Source organism: Lagenorhynchus albirostris, chromosome 2, assembly GCF_949774975.1.
Source record: "Lagenorhynchus albirostris chromosome 2, mLagAlb1.1, whole genome shotgun sequence".
Classification (NCBI taxonomy): Eukaryota; Metazoa; Chordata; class Mammalia; order Artiodactyla; family Delphinidae; genus Lagenorhynchus; species Lagenorhynchus albirostris.
This window is the reverse complement of record NC_083096.1, coordinates 57,822,783-57,842,785: the sequence shown is the minus strand read 5'-3', so window position 1 is coordinate 57,842,785 and position 20,003 is coordinate 57,822,783. Positions and strand designations below refer to the sequence as shown.

Below are 20,003 nucleotides of genomic sequence, written 5' to 3'. Positions count from 1 at the left end.
GCTCCCATCTGTGAATCATTCCTCTTCGGTGTTTGGGAGAGGTCACTTCCTAGGTCAAGGCGACTGGAATAGATCGTGTCTATGGCTTCTATACAATCATGCTCCAAGGGCCCTATTTCTGTGGGTAGCAGGGTAGCAGGATTTAGCCTGTGACAGTTTTTTTATGGTAACAACTGGGTTGTCTAAAGGCATAGCCTGAACTTGAATCGACTTTCTGGGGGTTAGCCATTCTGTTCCCTTAGAACTTAACTGAAGCCTGAACCCGGTGTGGAGTCCGTATAGTGATTGGCTGACCAAATGTTAACTTTTCAGCCTCCTTTAGCAGGGTTGTAGTAACTGCTATTGCTGGTAGACAAGAAGGCCATCCCTTAGTAGTCTGATCTAATTGTTTGGAGAAATAAGCAACCACCTGAGTAAGGGGTCCCATTTTTTGAGCTAATACCCCAAGGGCGATTCCCTTTCTTTTATGAATGTAAAGGTCAAAGGGTTTAGCTAAATTTTGGAGGGCCAGGAGAGGAGTCTGAAGTAACTGCTTTTTCAGTTCTTCAAAGGCCCCTTCACATTCTGAATTCCATTCAAAAGGATCATTATCTTTTCTTTTCAACTTTTCATACAGAGTCCCAGCTATTAAACCATAGTTAGGGATCCAGATGTGACAAAACCTGGCCATCCCCAGGAAACCCCTAAGCTGTCTTTTAGTTTCAGGAGGGGTGAGGCAGCAAATGACTTCTTTCCTTTCCCGGGGTATGCTTCTCTTGCCTTCTGTGAGAATGAAGCCTAGGTAGGTCACCCTGGTTTGTGGTGTTTGAACCTTTTTCTTGGATACCTTATATCCTTTATCTGCTAGGTTGTTCAGGGTGGTTATAGTATTTTTGTCAGAGGCCTCCTTAGTAAGGCTGGCAATCAGAATTTCGTCTACATACTTGAGGAGGGTTCCCTCCTCCAGATGTAGATCTTTTAGGTCTTTAGCTAAAGTTTCCCCAAAGATGGTGGGAGAATTTTTGAACCCTTGAGGCAGGACTGTCCAGCAGTATTGTTGTTTTTGTTGCATGTTTGGGTCCTGCCACGCAAAAGCAAAACTTTCTTGTGGCTCTATGGTTAATGGAATACAGAGGAAGACATCTTTTAAATCTGATACAGAGCCCCAGGTCCTGGTGGACGGTAGAGCGGCCAGCAGGGTGTAGGATTAGACACTATTGGGTGTATATCTTCAGTGGCTTCATTGACTGCCCTGAGGTCCTGTACCATCTGGTATTTCCCATTGGGTTTCTTTACAGGGGGAATTGAGGTATTACAGCCTGACTGACATGGTCTAATAAGGCCCTGGTCAGTTAGGCCCTGTGACACGGGCAGTTCCCAACAAGACCTCCCAGCAGAGTGGGTACTGTTTTCTATTGGGCCATGTATGTACAGATTTTAGATGGACTATCATGGGACTGGTTCCTACAGCTCATCCCATCCGTCCCTGGGCCCAGACATCGGCATTTATTCCAGGGAGATCAACTTGCTTTGTCTGGGGAGGTTTGTCCTCAGCCATTAACATTATCATCTTGTGCCCTTTGTCTAAGGGGACACCAGTCTCCAATTTGTCTCCCATTAGGTGTATAGTAGCTCCCAAGATATCTCTTCCTAGCAGAGGTACGGGGCACTCGGGAACATGCAGGAAGGAATGGGTGAGCCTATGTTTGTCCAGTTTACATTCTGATGGTTCTATGAATGCTCGTTCTTGGACCTTCCCTGAGACCCCCCATAATTTTACAACTCTTGTGACTGAGTTTACCTGATCTGGTGTTCAGAACTGAGTAAGTGGCATGAGTGTCAACTAAGAATTCAACAGGCTTTCCCCCCATGTTCAATATTAGCTGGGGCTCCTAGGGGTCAATTGGTGCGCCAGCTTAGCAGCCCCCTGGCCCCATCATTCTTCATCTGTCTGACACTCCCTTCCAAAGACTCAGGGTGGGTGGTAGTATAGATTCAGAGGCATCTCCTGAATGCCCTTCTGCACATGGTCTGCTGAGCTGAAGTGTTAGGCACAGCCATTTCACACTAGGAACTCTGGTCTGAAATGCTGGGTACAAGGCCTCTTCACATGGTATCCTATGAGCAGGTGAAACTAGACTAAGTACAAAGGAAAAGAAAAAGGTTAGACTTCATTACCCAGTTTCTACTTTTATTTCCAGGGAATTGTTAATGGACTTTGCCAGTGACACAGCCACCGCTGTAAATAGCTCTGCTTCCACTGTTACTACCATTCCTAGTTTATATGAATCCATGGTTTATGTCTGTTATATATGCCAAGGAGATAATTACCAAAAAAAACATCAAGAGGAGAAATATTTGGTAGCCCTTTTCATATATAGTATATCAATATCGTAATAGTGATACTTCCATTGACAGAGTGTTAGGAGCTTGAAAGATCAGTCAGAAATACAAATATAAATAACAAAAGAATAAAGTATAAATAAGCATACAGTATAATAAGACATTAAGCGTATAATAAGACACAAAGTAAAATAAGCATAAAGTAACAAGCCTAAATCACAAGAATAATTACTTTATTTACATGAGAACATGCCACACAATTTCTTTTTGTAAAAAGGAAAATTTCTTAATTCAATTTGTAAGCATGTTATATACATAAATCACATTTTTGATAGAATATATCTATTGGGTAAAATAACATGCATCAACAGTCTACTTCTTGTCTAGGATGTTCAGGTCATGCATGAGATGTTTCTTATTATTGTCTGCAGTAAGCTTGATTTCCCTAAGTAATTGCTTTAAAACGGAACACGCATGAAATATAAGTTCTCCTATGTTTTTAACAAGGCATGTTATACTAAATCAGTATCTGAGCTTACAGCATCCAGTGGGATAGGGGATGATATACTGGTTCTACTGCCTGCAATTGGGAGCAAGAACAAAGGGCTGCCATATTTCTGGGACTTGCCTTTTCCCACAGACCCTATGCCTGCCAACGAAGGAGTTACAACTCTAGATATTTCTGATCCCTCTGTCCCTTCAGGAATCCATAAGTTTAAAGGCCAGATCCTGCACAGTCAAGAGTACAAGATCCCAACAGGCTTTCAGGACAAACGCGTCTTAGTGATCGGTCTTGGGAACACTGGAGGGGACATTGCAGTGGAACTCAGTCGAACCGCAGCTCAGGTACACCATCTCTGAATCTGCACTCCCACCCCCAGCATCATTTCTGGTATCTGGAGAGTGGTATTCAAGATTATAAAACACACCGGCCAATCGCTAAATTATGTGGACACAGGGTAAGTGAAAAAAAAATCTTGAAAATCCCTAAAGCCTCTCATAATGCACGCTTTACAGAACTGAAAAGATGTCCAAGAGATGCCCAAGAAGGGTCTAAGAAAATTGTGTGGATGCCAGACCACTAAGTATTTTTCAGAGGTACCCCTGGAACAAGATCAAATGAGCAAATTGTTCTACCCATGCCAACTGTCTTTCTTTCACACTCTCTCTCTGTAATTCTGGAAAGAAAAACCATGTAAAAAGAGAAAGGGGAGGTTGTTTTCTGAACATCTCCAAGTTTTCAATTAGGAGTCAGATTTGTACTTCGTTTTGAGGTAAAAGCACCCGTTACTTTGCCCAAGAAGTACGCATAATGATTGTAGAAATTCCAAGCATAGATCCACAAATTAGAAATCTATTCCACTTTATCATAAATTATAGGACAATGATTAGATTTAGAAATAATAGATTTTTATTTAATTTAGTTAAAATTGCTTGCTCAAAACCTCACTTTAAATCCTATATTATTTACATGTAAAACATTGCCAGCTCAATAGCACATGTCTGCTAGTACTATAATTCTTTACTTTAAACATGATGAAAATACTTAACCGATACATAGGTCAGGTCAAAGTGATTTATGAAAATAATGACAGCAGGGGGAACACCTAGTCATTTGGAGATCTAGGTACAACTTCACCAGTCCTCTGTTGTTATAAGACCAGAATGTTATAAATCGTTTGAAACATACTGAAGAAAAATACTACAAAAATGATGCACATGTATTTATCCTTCTTGCCTTACTTTTTAGGTTCTTCTCAGTACTAGAACGGGTACCTGGGTCGTCAGCCGCTCTTCAAATGGGGGCTACCCATTTAATATGATGGATACAAGACGCCACAATTTTACTGCACAAGTTCTGCCTTCATGTGTACTAAAGTGGAGTCGAGAGAGGGGCTTGAATAAAAGATTTGATCATACGAATTACGGACTAAATATTACTAAGGGGTACTTATATTTTTATTTAATGGTAAAGTTATTTAATCAATATTTCTCATTCTATTTTATTCAGAACTCAAAATGTTCAATAATTGTGACATTGCCTTTGTTTATCCAAGCTTATTCTTTTAAGACAATGTCTATCAGTACCACAGAAGTTCTTGAAACAGGAGTACTCTCTGTCTGGTAGCAAAATAGTAATTGATGAGGCTAGAAGAAAATGAAGGATGGAAACTTTATTTCCAGTTTGAAAATTACGAAATTTAAATTGGCCTTGAGGGTTCACAGGATGGCTGCCATCCACAAATAGAATATTTGCAGCAACAGTGAGTGCAGATGGCCAGCTCTCACTAACCTTTAATAAATGTCTACTCTGCCTGAATGATTAGAGGTATGAATTTCCAATAGAAATTCCTAGAGTTATATATTTTAATACACATCTATATAGAGCTGCACATTGGCAAGGAAAAGGAAAACTGAAATGCATGTAAAGTCATTAAATGTGATTTTTATTATATGCATGACCCAAATATTTTTTCTTGGGTAAGATGGCTTTCAACTTACGAAGAAAATTAATAACAACGAATGATTCAATATGTAAATTTTATAGACATTATGTCTGCGGCAATTAGGTAGAATGATGTTCATAATGAAAATATTTATTATGAAAATCTATCAGTAGATTCAATTTTTCTAATCCAAAAATTTTTTTGTAATTTCCTCTTTGCCAAATGCCAATCCTTTGAGGCCTGGGTGATGTGGACCCAAAACTGACTATCAAATGGATTGTTGTGTACTTGATCCTGACATTGCTCCAGAAATTAGAGCCAAGAGATAGAGAATTTTAAACCCCACAGGAAAGAGTAGGTTTAGTCATTTTCTACATGCCTTCTACTGGGAGCAGGAAAACAAAAGATGTTATAGAAACAGTAAGTCAGATAGACAACTCTGAATTAGACATTGGTCAATTTACTCCCTTGACGTGGCAGATATTTTGAATTGACTAAATAAATCATTTGCTGAGTGTCTTATAAATATAACCACAGTGAATAATTTTCTCCTCTGTGTCAAAGGAAAAAACCAAAAACAATTGTGAATGATGAGCTGCCAACCTGTATCCTCTGTGGGACAGTCACTATGAAAACCACCGTGAAGGCATTTACAGAAACCTCTGCTCTCTTTGAAGACGGGACAGTGGAAGAAAACATCGATGTTGTGATCTTCACTACAGGATACACCTTTTCTTTTCCCTTTCTGGAAGAACCTCTCAAAAGCCTTTGTACAAAGAAGACATTCCTGTATAAGCTGGTCTTTCCCTCAAACCTAGAGAGGACAACACTGGCTATGATTGGCTTCATCAGCCTTACAGGATCCATCTTAGCAGGCACAGAGCTCCAAGCACGATGGGCCACAAGAGTATTCAAAGGTACCTGGACTCTATTTAAAGCCCTATGTGAACAAATGAGTCTTGAAACCAGTCCCCTGAGATTTAGCTAAAATCAAACAAATGTGAGTTAAAGTAACATAGAACATCCAAAAAAATTTTAGTGAAGAATTAATTTTATATATGTGTAATATCATGGTGGGTGTGCTTATGTCATTAATGTGACTGAGTGGAAAAAGAGGCTTTGACTCTGTGGATAGAATAAATTTGGACAACAAAATAAAATCACATTTCTCAGAGTAACTGAAAATATTAGAAGCTTCAGGATCCTGTTTTATACTACTCTAGTCAAATCAAGTCTAGTTTAGTCCATTTACTCCTAAGTCTTTCCATTTATGACTATCAGTAGAGTTTTATATTGCTTCCTAAGAAAGACACTGAAATAATATACGCTGTGAATAAAGTTGGGGTCTAAGGAGATAGTGACTTTTAAGCAATGCCCATAAAAACACTGTAGACACTGGACACAGATTGCTATCAGTTATCACTGTAAGAGCAGAGGTGATAGAGTCAGGGCTACTGGGGTCCAATCCCAACTCATTAGCTTTGCAAGGACCTCTTTAAATTAGAAAAAAATTAGAAAAAGTCCCTTTTTCTGTAAAATGAGGATAATAAAACCTGTTTCACAAAGGTTTTGTAAAATGAATAACGTCTACAAAGCAATTAGCACAGTTCTTGGCACAGAGTAAATGCTCATTAACTTATAGCTGTTGTTCTTACTATTGCTATTATTATCATACCTCTGTAAAGTAGGGCAAGTTTTAGATTCATAAGCATTTTAAAGAATTCCATTTGTAACTGTATTATTGCATTTGTAAAAATATAAACAGCAATCACAGTTGAGCCAACCAGCTGTCCTTTAGCAATATTATACCCTTAATGAATAGAAACAATCACCAATAATTAATAAATAGCATATAACACAATATTAAGTAATATTGATTTCTGTCACACTGTAAAAATGTATTAGATATCAACCATACTTTAAAATGTTCTCCTAAATTGACAAACATGATATTTTAACTGGGAGGGTGAGGAGTGGAGGGGAGGAGAAGGTGATTAGGAAATCTCATTTATTTGTATTACAGAAAAAATTCCATGGCATTTGTGATTAAATTATTACAAATGTTTACTTAAGGCTAATTAAAGTGCTTTCACAGCATTTTCCAATTATATTAAAACAATAGCAAAGATCAATAAAACTAAAAGCTGGTTCTTTGAGAAGATAAACAAAATTGATAAACTATTAGCCAGGCTCATCAAGAAAAAGAGGGAGAGGACTCAAATCAATAAAATTAGAAGTGAAAAAGGAAAAGTTACAACGGACACTGCAGAAATACAAAGCATCGTAAGAGATTACTACAAGCAACACTATACCAATAAAATGACAACCTGGAAGAAATGGACAAATTCTTAGAAAGGTATAACCTTCCAAGACTGAACCAGGAAGAAATAGAAAATATGAACAGACCAATCCCAAGTAATGAAATTGAAACTGTGATTAAAACTCTTCCAACAAACAAAAGTCCAGGACCAGATGGCTACACAGGTGAATTCTATCAAACATTTAGAGAAGAGTTAACACCCATCCTTCTCAAACTCTTCCCAAAAATTGCAGAGGAAGGAGCACTCCCAAACTCACTGCGAGGCCACCATCACCCTGATACCAAAACCAGACAAAGAAACTACAAAAAAAGAAAATCACAGACCAATATCACTGATGAATATAGATGCAAAAATCCTCAACAAAATACTAGCAAACAGAATCCAACAACACATTACAAGGATCATACACCATGATCAAGTGGGATTAATCCCAGGGATGCAAGGATTCTTCAGTATACGCCAATCAATCAATGTGATACACCATATTAACAAATTGAAGAATAAAAACAACATGATCATCTCAATAGATGCAGAAAAAGCTTTTGACAAAATTCAACACCCATTTATGATAAAAACTCTCCAGAAAGTGGGCATAGAGGGAACCTACCTCAACATAATAAAGGCCATGTATGACAAAGTCACAGCAAACATCATTCTCAATGGTGAAAAGCTGAAAACATTTCCTCTAAGATCAGGAACAAGACAAGGATGTCCACTCTCACCACTCTTATTCAACATAGTTTTGGAAGTCCTAGCCATGGCAATCAGAGAAGAAAAAGAAATAAAAGGAATACAAATTGGAAAAGAAGAAGTAAAACTGTCACTGTTTGCAGATGACATGATACTATAGATAGAGAATCCTAAAGATGCCACCAGAAAACTACTAGAGCTAATCAATGAATTTGGTAAAGTTGCAGGATACAAAATTAATGCACATAAATCTCTTGCATTCCTATACACTAATGACAAAATACCAGAAATAGAAATTAAGGAAACAATCCCATTCACCATTGCAACAAAAAGAATGAACTACCTATGAATAAACCTACCTAAGGACGTAAAAGCCCTGTACTCAGAAAACTATAAGACACTGATTAAAGAAATCAAAGATGACACAAACAGATGGAGAGATATACCACATTCTTGGATTGGAAGAATCAATATTTTGAAAATGGCTATACTACTCAATGCAATCTACAGATTCAATGCAATCCCTATTAAATTACCAGTGGCATTTTTTAGAGAACTAGAACAAAAAATCTTAAAATTTGTACAGTGACACAAAGGACCCTGAATAGCCAAAGCAGTCTTGAGGGAAAAAAAACGGAGCTGGAGGAATCAGACTCCCTGACTTCAGACTATACTACAAAGCTACAGTAATCAAGACAAAATGGTACTGGCACAAAAACAGAAATGTAGATCAATGGAACAGGATAGAAAGCCCAGAGATAAAGCCATGCACCTGTGGTCAACTAATCTATGACAAAGGAGGCAAGGATATACAATGGAGAAAAGACAGTCTCTTCAATAAGTGGTGCTGGGAAAACTGGACAGCTACATGGAAAAGAATGAAATTAGAACACTCCCTAACACGATACACAAAAACAAACTCAAAATGGATTAGAGACCTAAATGTAAGACCAGACACTATACAAATCTTAGAGGAAAACAGGAAGAACACTCCGTGACATAAATCACAGCAAGATCTTTTCTGACCCACCTCCTAGAATAATGGATATAAAAACAAAAATAAACAAATGGGACCTAATGAAACTTAAAACTTTTCGCACAGCAAAGGAAACTACAAACAAGATGAAAAGACAACCCTCAGAATGGGAGAAAATATTTGCAAACAAATCAACAAAGGATTAATCTCCAAGATATATAAACAGCTCATGCACCTCAATATTAAAAAAACAAACAACCCAATCAAAAAACGGGCAGAAGACCTAAATAGACATGTCTCCAAAGAAGACATATAGATGGCCAAGAGGTACATGAAAAGCTGCTCAACATCACTAATTATTAGAGAAATGCAAATCAAAATTACAATGAGGTATCACCTCACACCAGTCAGAATGGGCATCATCAGAAAATCTACAAACAACAAATGCTAGAGAGGGTGTGGAGAAAAGGGAACCCTCTTGCACTGTTGGTGGGAATGTAGATTGATACAGCCTCCATGGAGAACAGTATGGAGGTTCCTTAAAAAACTAAAAATAGAATTACTATATGATCCAGCAATCCCACTACTGGGCATATACCCAGAGAAAACCATAATTCAAAAAGACACATGCAGCCCAATGTTCATTGCAGCACTATTTACAATAGCCAGGTCATGGAAGCAACCTAAATACCTGGCGACAGAAGAATAGATAAAGAAGATGTGGTACATATATACAATGGAATATTACTCAGTCATAAAATGGAACGAAATTGGATCATTTGTAGAGACGTGGATTAATCTAGAGACTGTCATACAGAGTGAAGTAAGTCAGAAAGAGAAAAACAAATATTGTATATTAACGCATATATGTGAAACCTAGAAAAATGGTACAGATGAACCAGTTTGCAAGGCAGAAATTGAGACACAGATGTAGAGAACAAACTTATGGACACCAAGGGGGGAAAGTGGGGGCAGGGGGTAGGATGAATTGGGAGACTGAGATTGACATATATACATTAATATGTATGAAATAGGTAACTAATTTTTTTAAAAAGCCACAATGAAATATCGCCTCATACCTATAAGAATGGCTATTATCAAAAAAACAAAAGATAACCTGTGTTGACAAGAATGTGGAAAAATTGGAACCCTTCTGCACTATTTGTGGGAATGCAATAGTGCAGCCACTATGGAAAATAGTACGGAGGTGGCTAAGAAATTAAAATTAGAAGTACCATATGACCCAGCCGTCTCACTCCTGGGTATATATCCAAAAGAATTGAAGTCAGCATCAGAAGGAGATATCTGCACTGCCATATTCATGGAAGCATTGTTCCCAATAGTCAAGATATGGAAACAACTTAACTGTGCATCAGTGAATAAATGGGTAAAGAATATACAGACAATGAAATATTACTCAACCTTAAAAAAAAATCCTGCCATCTGTGACAACATAGATGAATCTGGAGAACATTATGCTAAATGAAATAAGTCACAGAAGGACAAATGCTGCATGATCCCACTTACATGAGGAATCTGAATTAGTCAAGCTCATAGAAGCAGAGAGTAGAATGGTGGTTAGCAGGGACTGCGGGAAGGGGAATGGGGAGTTGTTGTCTGATGAGTATAAAGTTTCAGTTATGCTAGATGAATATGCTCTACAGATCTGCTGTACAGCACAGTGACTATACTTAACAATACTGTATTACACAACAGAAATTTTGTTAAGAGGGCAGATCTCATGTTATGTTCAATAAAAAAATAAGACAATCCCAAAACAAAAACACAGAAGACTCTTAAGTACCTGGATTTTTTAGGTATTTTATAATGAGCTCAAAAATGCTTATCAGAATGACAGAGCTCAGCCCTGCCCCCTCCCCCATTCAGAAAAAAAAAAAAAAAGGAATGACAGAGCTTAGAAAACAAAACTTGATTAGATCACACCATAGCAGTGATTGCAAGCCTCTCCAGAAAGCCTCCAAGAGGCAGTCTGGGAACCACCAAGTGAAGTCTTTCCAGCTTTATACAGGATAAAATGATCCTAGTGGCAAGTATACTACAGAGCTGTCAGGCCTTTCTCATGTAGGTTATTAACCCCACACCCTGGGGTCAGCAACTTGGCAACTGACAAGGGCAGGACTGGCCAGAAGAGAGAGACTGTTCGTGTCTAGGTGGATCGTTGAGAACAAGCACATCCTCACAACAGCTCAAGCAGACAGAGCCTTTGTGAGATTGAGAGACTGCCTGGCCCCTTCCATGCCTGAGCCTCCCCATGTAACAAAATGAAGACATACCAAAGCAGGGTTATAAGAATGGGGTCATTTTAAGTGTTTACAGTTAACCAGCTAATAGTTTTAATGCACACACACAAATATAATGTGGAGGTATATATACAATATAATATAAATAATAGTATATGTCAATATATGTAAAGTGCAAGCAGATGAAGAGGGGCAGGTCCTGATGACCAGTGCAGTGCAGGCTCAGCCACGGGGCATCTGTCCTCACAATTCCAGCAGTACAGTACCCTGCTTAAGTGAATTCAGAGGGGGAATTTACCTCCAAAAAATTACCCTCTGCACTCTAATTCCATTCTAAGCTTTGATGACCACATGTTTTGAGGTTGGAGCAGTGGGGGGCCAGAAATCAGGGGGAGGAGAACTCAACGGAAGAGGCACATGTGACTTTACTGTTGTTTCTGACTTTCCTTACAGGACTCTGTAAGATACCTCCATCTCAAAAACTGATGGCTGAGGCTACGAAAAAGGAGCAGCTCATAGAAAGGTATGAAATATAGCCTGCTACCAATATATTCCATTACAAAAAAAAAAAAGATTTTTAATATAAAAGCCATTCCTAGAGAAGCAATGTGGTAGGATGGAAATAATTGCATTATGAGTCAGAAGAATATGTTTTCAGTCCCTACTTTTCCACCAACTAGATTTGTGGCCTTAGATGTGTCCAGTGGAGGGACCAGGTCACTCCACTGAGTCTGGCCCAGGACAGATGGCAATCCTTTGTTCACTTGCCCCCAAAGCCCTGTTCTCTTTGTTCTCCTCCTACTTCTCAGGCTGCTCTTTCTAGGCATTTACAGGTGTCTCCTCTTCCTCACTCCTGAAAAATGGTGAACCCCAGCCTTAATCCTCAGACCTCTTCTCACTTCTATTAACACTCACTCCTAGGTGGCCTCACCAGGCCTGTGGCTTTAAATGCCATCATACACTCATGGCTCCCAAACTTGGATCTCTAGCCCAAATCTCTCCTCGGAACTCCAACTCTTAATCCAACTCCCTCTAGATAGCTCCACTTAGATATGTAATAGGTGTTTGAAATTTAATATGTCTAAAAACTAACCCTCGACCTCCACCTGCACATGGGCTGCTCTGAGACTTTCCCCTTCTCAGTCAATGGCTACTTATTCCAGTTGAACAGTCAAAAACTTTGGAATGATCTTTTTTTCCTCTTTTTCTCTCACATCCTCAGCAAATACTGTCAACTCTTACCTTCAAATAAATTCAGAATCCAGACCCTTCTCACGACCCTGGCTGCTACCACCCCAGAACAGGCCACTATCATCTCTCACCAGGACACTTGCTGTCACCTCTTATCTGGTCTCTGTACCTCCCATCTGCTATTCTACAGTCTAACCTTGACGTTGCACAAGAGTGACCAATGCTAACATTGCTCTTCTGTTGAAAACCCTCTGACTGCTTCCCATTTCACTCCCAGAAACTTCCCTGCAGCTCTGCACCCCTACAGGCAACCAGCTACCTCTATGCCCTCATTGCCTCCTGTTCTCCCACCTCACCCATACTGCTCTAGTCACTCCAGACAGCTCCCTGCTCTTCCAACATGCCAAGCATAGCCCCCTCAGAACCTTTGCACTTACTGTTCCCTCTGCCTGGAATGTTCTGCCCCCACCCCGTACCTGTAGGTTCACTCTGCTCAAATATCACCTCATAAGAGAGAAGCCTTCTCTGAGAACACTGTATAAAATGGCAAACCACTCAGTCTCATCATTGCCTCTTCCCCTTTACCCTCCTTTATATTTCTTCATAATTCCTATTACCACTTGATATATTCTATATCTATTTGGCTGGGGTTTTTTTCCTACAGCCTGATGATTTTCCCTGTTAGAATGTAAGTTCCTTGATAGCAAGGACTTTGTTTTACTCACTGTTGAACTCCCAGCACCTAGGATGGTGCCTGTCATGTGATACACACTTAAGACTGATTGATTAATTGAAGGAAAGAATGAATAATTGAAAGAATGACATTGGCACATCATGAAGGTTTACTAACAACAGAAATAAGTGGGAACAGAGCCTTCATATACACTATACAGTTGACCCTTGAACAACACAGGTTTGAACTGCGTGGGTCCACTTACGTGTAGAATTTTTTCAATATATTGGAAAAATTGGGGGAGGTTTGTGACAATTTGAAAAAACTCACAGATGAATCACAAAGCCTAGAAATACTGAAAAAATTAAGAAAATTTAGGTATGTTATGAATGCGCAAAATATATGTAGATACTAGTCTATTTTATTATTTACTACCATCAAATATACAAAAATCTATTTTAAAATTTATCAAAACTTGCACACATAAACACAGACCATGCATGGCACCATTCACAATCAAGAGAAATGTAAATAAATGTAAAGATGCAGTATTAAATCATAACAGCAGAAACTTAACTGTAGTATATACTGTACTACTGCAATAACTTCATAGCCACCTCCTGTTGCTATTGTGATCAGCTCAGGTGTTTCAACTATCAGCTTAATATGTCATGTGATGCTAATCATCTCTGCAAGAGCAGTTCATCTCTCCAGTAAATTTCGTGTCTCAGTAAAAAGTGATCTCTTGCAGTTACCACGTATTTTCCGTCGTGTTTAGTAAACCTTGAATAATACCACAGGACCCATACAAAAGTGTCACTAGTGATGCTAGAAATGCTCCCAAGGAGGAGAAAAAAGTCATGACATTACAAGAAAAAGTTGATATGTACAATAGACTGAGGTCTGCTAGCTGCAGTTGCCTGTCTTTTCAAGATAAATGAATCCAGCATAAGGACTGTTATTTTAAAAAAGAAAATTTGTGAAGCCATCGCTGTAGCTATGCCAGCAGGCATGAAAACCTTGCACTTTTTGTGAAATACCTTTTTATCTTGTATTGAAAATGTAGCTTTTATATGTGTGCAGAATTACTATAAGAAAGGCATAGTTATAGACTAACATGACTTGAGAAAAAGTGAAGTCATTACACAACAACTTAAAGCAAAAGAAAAGTGAGGAAGATTGTAATGCCAGAGAAGGATGGTTTGATAACTTTAGAAAGAGATTTGTCTTTTAAAATGTCAAGATAGGGACTCCTCTCATGGCGCAGTGGTTAAGAATCCACCTGCCAATGCAGGGGACACGGGTTCAAGCCCTGGTCCGGGAAGATCCCACATGCCACGGAGCTACTAAGCCCAGGCGCCACAACTACTGAGCCTGTGCTCTAGAGCCCGCAAGCCACAACTACTGAGCCCACGTGCCACAACTACTGAAGCCTGCACGCCTAGGGCCTGTGCTCTGCAACAAGAGAAACCACTGCAATAAGAAGCCCGCAGAGCACAACGAAGAGTAGCCCCCACTCACCGTTAACTAGAGAAAGCCCGTGCGCAGCAACGAAGACCCAATGGAGCCAAAAATTAATTAATTAATTGATTAATTTTTTTTTTTAAATGTCAAGATAATGGGAGGAGCAGCTTCTGCTGACCAAGAGGCAGCAGACAAAGTTCCAAGACACCATTAAGAGAAGGATACCTGCTTGAACAGGTGTTTAATGCAAACAAAAGTGCCCTATTCTAGAGGGGAAAAAAAGGCCACAAAGGACATTTATTAGTAAAGAAGAGAACTAAGCACCAGAATTTAAGGCAGGAAGGCGTAGGCTAACTCTACTGTTGTGTGTAAATGCAGTCAGGTTTATGATTAGGTCTGCCTTATCTATAAAGCTGCTAACCTCAAGCCTTGAAGGGAAAAGATAAATACCAGCTGCCAGTCTTTTGGGTGTATAACAAGAAGGCCTGGACAATGAGAACCCTTTTTCTGGATTGGTTCCTTCCATGCCTTGTCCCTAAAATCAGGAAGTTCCTTGCCAGTAAGGGACTGTCTTTTAAAGTTCTTTTGATATTGGATAATGCCCCTGGCCACCCAGAACCCACGATTTCAACACAAAGCGCTGAAGTGCTCTATGGAAGGAATTGTCAGTGCTATGGAAGAAAACAGAACATCGGGAAAGTCTGGAAGGATTACACCATTGAAGATGCCATTGTTGTTATAGGAAAAGCCGTGAAAGCCATCTAGTCTGAAACAATAAACTCCTGCTGGAGAAGACTGTGTCCAGATCTTGCACGTGACTTCACAGGATTTATGACACAGCCAATTAAGAAAACCATGAAAGAGATTGTAGATATGGCAAAAAAAATAAAAAGCAGGGGGTGAAGGGTTTCAAGATAAAGATCTTGGAGAAATTCAGGAGCTAAGAGAGAGGGCTTCCCTGGTGGCACAGTGGTTAAGAATCCACCACCAATGCAGGGGACACTGGTTCGAGCCCTGGTCCAGGAAGGTCCCACATGCTGCAGAGCAACTAAACCCATCTGCCAGAACTACTGAGCCTCCGCTCTAGAGCTCACGAGCCACAACTACTGAGCCCACGTGCCACAACTACTGAAGCCCGCATACCTAGAGCCCGCGCTCCACAACAAGAGAAGCCACCGTAATGAGAAGCCTACACACCGCAATGAAGAGTAGCCCCCGCTCGCCGCAACTAGAGGAAGACCCAACACAGGCAAAAAAAAAAAAAGCTTAACAGAGGGAATTCCCTGGCCATCCAATGGTTAGGACTCTGTGCTTCCACTGCAGAGGGCAAGGGTTCGATCCCTGGTCTGGGAACTAAGACCCTGCATGTCACGCACAGCGCGGCCACACACACACACACACACACACACACACACACACACACACACACACACACACACACACACACACACACACACACACAAAAGAGCTAATAGAAACCATACCAGAGGAATTAACAGAAGACAACTTGATGGAGATGAGTGCTTCTGAACCAGTGCAAGATGATGAGGAAGAAGACATAGAAGAAGCAGTGCCAGAAAACAAAGTGACATTAGACAATCCGGCAGAAGGGCTCCAATTATTTAAGACTGATTTTGACTTATTTTATAACATGGACCCTTCTATGATACAGGCACTAAAACCAAAGCAAATGATGGAAGAAGAATTGGTACCTTATAGAAACATTTTTAGAGAAATGAAAAAGCAAAAAAGTCAGACAGAAATTACAGTGTGTTTCCATAAAGTCACACTACATGTACCTGCCTCTTCAGCCTCCCCTTCATCTCCTCCACCTCTTCTGCCTCTGCCACCCCCGAGACAGCAGGACCAAGCTTCCTCTTCCTCTGCCTCCTCAGCCCACTCAATGTGGAGATGCCGATGAAGACCTTTATGATGACCCACTTCCCCTTAATAAATAGTAAATAATCATCATGCCCTACTGTCAATAGATTTATCTGCTGTGTTTGTGCGTCTGTCTTCATGTGAAAATCTAAAAACTGCACGGCAAGAATTGTATGAGAAGTTTTTGTGTCATCATCGTCATCATTGCTTAAGTATCTGTCATGTAGAACATCGTGTGTAAGACTTGTACTGAAGTGGATAGCCCATCCTTACATAGGTATAAAGTGAGTGATATTTACAGTAATATAAAATTAATAATGTGTTAGTTTTCTTACTATTTTCTAACTTTGCTTTCAAAGAATTACATTACTGTACAGTATGCCTCTTTCTCTCATATTTGGAGAAACTGTCTATCAGCCTGTCATCACAGGTAAGTGGGTTTTTTTAATGTAACAATGTTTCCAATACTGTACTATGAATATGACTGTAATGCTGTATACCATAAAAATTTTATAATGATTCATTCATTAGTATATAGGCTAGGGTTCCATGAAATAATCACATTGCTGCTGCTTTTTCATTATCAATGTATGATTCATTATACTTGTAAATAAATATGAATTTCTTTTTCACATTATCTTTTCATTTTTGATGAAAATGAAAATGATGTCTAGTGTTTGGGATACAAACAAAATCTACAGTATTTTGTATCATATAAGACAATATTGATATAGTTACCAATTGACAATTCATCTTATAAACAGATGACATAAACTCATGGTATTGATGAGTACAGTACAGTACTGTAAATATATTTTCTCTTCCTTATGATTTTCTTAATAACATTTTCTTTTCTCTAGCTTACTCACTCTATTATAAGAATACAGTGTAGAATCATACAACATACAAAGTATGTGTTAATCTACTGTTTATGCTGTCAGTATGGCCTCCAGTTAACTACTAATAATTTATTAGTAGTTAAGGTTGAGGGGAATCAAAAGTTTCATGTGGATTTTCAACTACATGGTGGGTTGGTGCCCCTAACTCTCTCGTTGTTCAAGGGTCAACTGTACTTATATCTGTATCATGTTCAGTACTGCTACGCCAATTACGGTCCTCTCAACTCACAATTAACATCAATAAAAATAATTTAGGTAGCTATATATGTGATGCTTTCTTATCATGTTTATTTATTCAACAAATAAGATATTTTAACTGATCTGATTTTATCCTCCTATCAAATTCAAGAACCTAAAACATTATTTAAATCTCCTCTTCCAATTGCCTCCTTCTACCATCTCCTTTAACAAAATTAATTATGCTCACAAATACCCTATGCAAATAAACTCCTCTTGTTTTTTTCTCTTCAACACAGAAAAACATTCCTGACATGGTTTGACTCCAATAGAAAGAAACAAAATGGTGGGAGGTGGGGTAACTCATAACTTGAAAATCAAAAGTGATCCATCTTCTCTCCTATCAGGGGTTTGATGAAAGATACCAGTGGAGACAAACTTGACTACATTTCCTACATGGATGAACTTGCTGCCTGCATAGGCACGAAGCCCAATGTCCCACTTCTGTTCCTCAAGGATCCCAGACTAGCTTGGGAAGTTTTCTTTGGACCATGTACTCCTTACCAGTATCGCCTAATGGGCCCTGGAAAATGGGATGGAGCCAGAAATGCCATCCTGACCCAGTGGGACAGGACACTGAAACCCTTAAAAACTCGAATAGTTCCTGATTCCTCCAAGCCTGCCTCCACGTCACGTTATTTGAAAGCTTGGGGGGCACCTATCCTGCTCGCCTCCCTTCTACTCATCTGTAAATCTTCACTTTTTTATGAAATTGGTGCCAGAAAAACTATGGGACAGAATTTCTCCTTACTTAATAAGTATTTGGCGAGGATAAATCTGCTTGGTTATGAGGGTTGTACCAAGTCATATTAATTCTATTCCCAAATATCTTGTGTTTTTCACTTCTCTTCTCCATCATAACTGTTATCATCCAAGGTTAGGTCTAATCATCTCTTATCTGAATTATTGTACTATCTTTCTCTCTAGTCTCAGTATCCCCTTTTTTTTGCCTCCTACCTAAGCAATTATTCTAAAATAAAAAATATTGTCATTGTTTCTATCAAGATCCTGGCAGGAATAAGATAGAACTCAAATTAGGTAATTTAATATAAAGATTATGTCAAGTGGTTTGAGCAGAGTGTAGGGAAATCATAAGTAGAATGAAATTCTGCCACACTAGTAACAATGAGGTGCTTCTACCATCCGTAGGCCTAATGAGGAAAGGGGAGAAAACAATTATGAATGAGAGAGAGAGAGATTATGTACAGAGGGCCGCCTCTCAAGAACTATGACCTCCAGCTGACCAATGAAGGCAGTCCATGGTGACTCCAAAAGTACTAGGGAAATTAATTGCCGAATCTTAGGTTCTTCCATCCCGCTGCCCATGCTCCCCAGTGGCCTAACCCAACCAAAATTTAGAGGGCAAGGTTACTGACTATTGTGGATTTAATTGCACCCCCCCACACACCAAAAGATATATTCAAGTCGTAACCCCTGGTACCTGCGAATGTGACCTTACTTGGAAGTAGGATCTTTGCAAATGTATATAAGTTAAGATGAGATCATACTGAAGTAGGGTGAGCTAGATCCACTATAAAAAGAGGATCCTTATAAAAAGAGGATAAGACACACAGAGACACAGTCACAGTGGAGAATGCCACGTGAAGACAGGCAGAGATTGGAGTGATGCATCTAAGGATCGCCAAGCAAGCAAACACTGGAAGGTAAGAGAGAGGCACAGATCAGATTCTCCCTCAAAAGCTCCAGAGGGAGCAACCCTGCCAACAATTCCGGACTCCTAGCCTCCAGAACTGTGAAAGAATAAGCCACCCGCTCTGTGGTACTTTGCTCTGGCAATCCTAGGTTACCAATACACCAACTGATGTGTTAGGAGGCGAGCCTCCTAAGCCACAGAGCAAAGCAAAGATGATGGGGAGTGTATAGGAAAGGGCAACCAGAAAGGATCCAGAGCAGACACGTTGCTTTCCAATGTAAAAATCCTTCAAAGTTTGTCCCTTGATTAGAGATAATAAATTCCTTAGCCTGGAAGAGGAGACTCTTCATGACCTGAGTCCCTTTGCCTAGGTCACCAGAATCCTGTCCTGCAGCTACCCCTCCACTTCAAATCCTGCCATCCAGTACTACCAGACTACGGACTGTGCTGTACCTCCTCACTTTGGCACAAGCTGTTGCCTCTTCCAGCCCCTCGAATCCATACCTGACTGTCTTTCTAGAGAGAGCTTGATCTTCACCCTCTGTGAAGCCTTCCCTGATTCCCCAAAGCAGAGTTGACTGCCCCTTCGTAATGATTGTGCCTCATGTACTACTCTGTCATTGTTCTGTTCTTGCTATAGTATAATTTTCTTTTTCTGTCTCCTAATGAATGGTGAGTTCTTGAGAGGAACCATGTTCAGCTAAAACACTGCCTGATAAAAAGACTGCAAAATAAATATTTGATGACTGAACAGTGACCTCACTGGCTGACGTTCCTTGTCTCTCCTCTTCTACCCACATTCTTTTCTTCTGCCAACTTGATAAATTACCTCAGATTACCTCAGCTCTGCAAATGAACAATGACAGTCCACCAACACCTATTTCACAGACAGTCTTTGTGGCAATCAGAATAAATACAACTAACTAATCCATAACTGAGAGCACTGGTTCAAAGTGCTAACTCTAGTATTCAACCTGGATTATAATC

At 39.6% G+C, this 20,003-nt stretch overlaps 1 protein-coding gene across 1 annotated transcript in view; it reads left to right on the top strand.

Moving 5' to 3' along the window:
- The window catches only part of FMO4 (flavin containing dimethylaniline monoxygenase 4), a 31,195-nt gene extending 11,422 nt beyond the window's left edge, over positions 1–19,773 (top strand). Inside the window, 6 exon segments of the mRNA XM_060133305.1 lie at positions 3,026–3,168; positions 4,073–4,269; positions 5,334–5,686; positions 11,471–11,540; positions 17,710–18,064; positions 18,066–19,773. Of these exon segments, the coding sequence (XP_059989288.1) occupies positions 3,026–3,168; positions 4,073–4,269; positions 5,334–5,686; positions 11,471–11,540; positions 17,710–18,064; positions 18,066–18,137 (1,190 nt within the window). The 3' untranslated portion in view covers positions 18,138–19,773.
- The last annotated feature ends 230 nt before the right edge of the window (positions 19,774–20,003 follow it).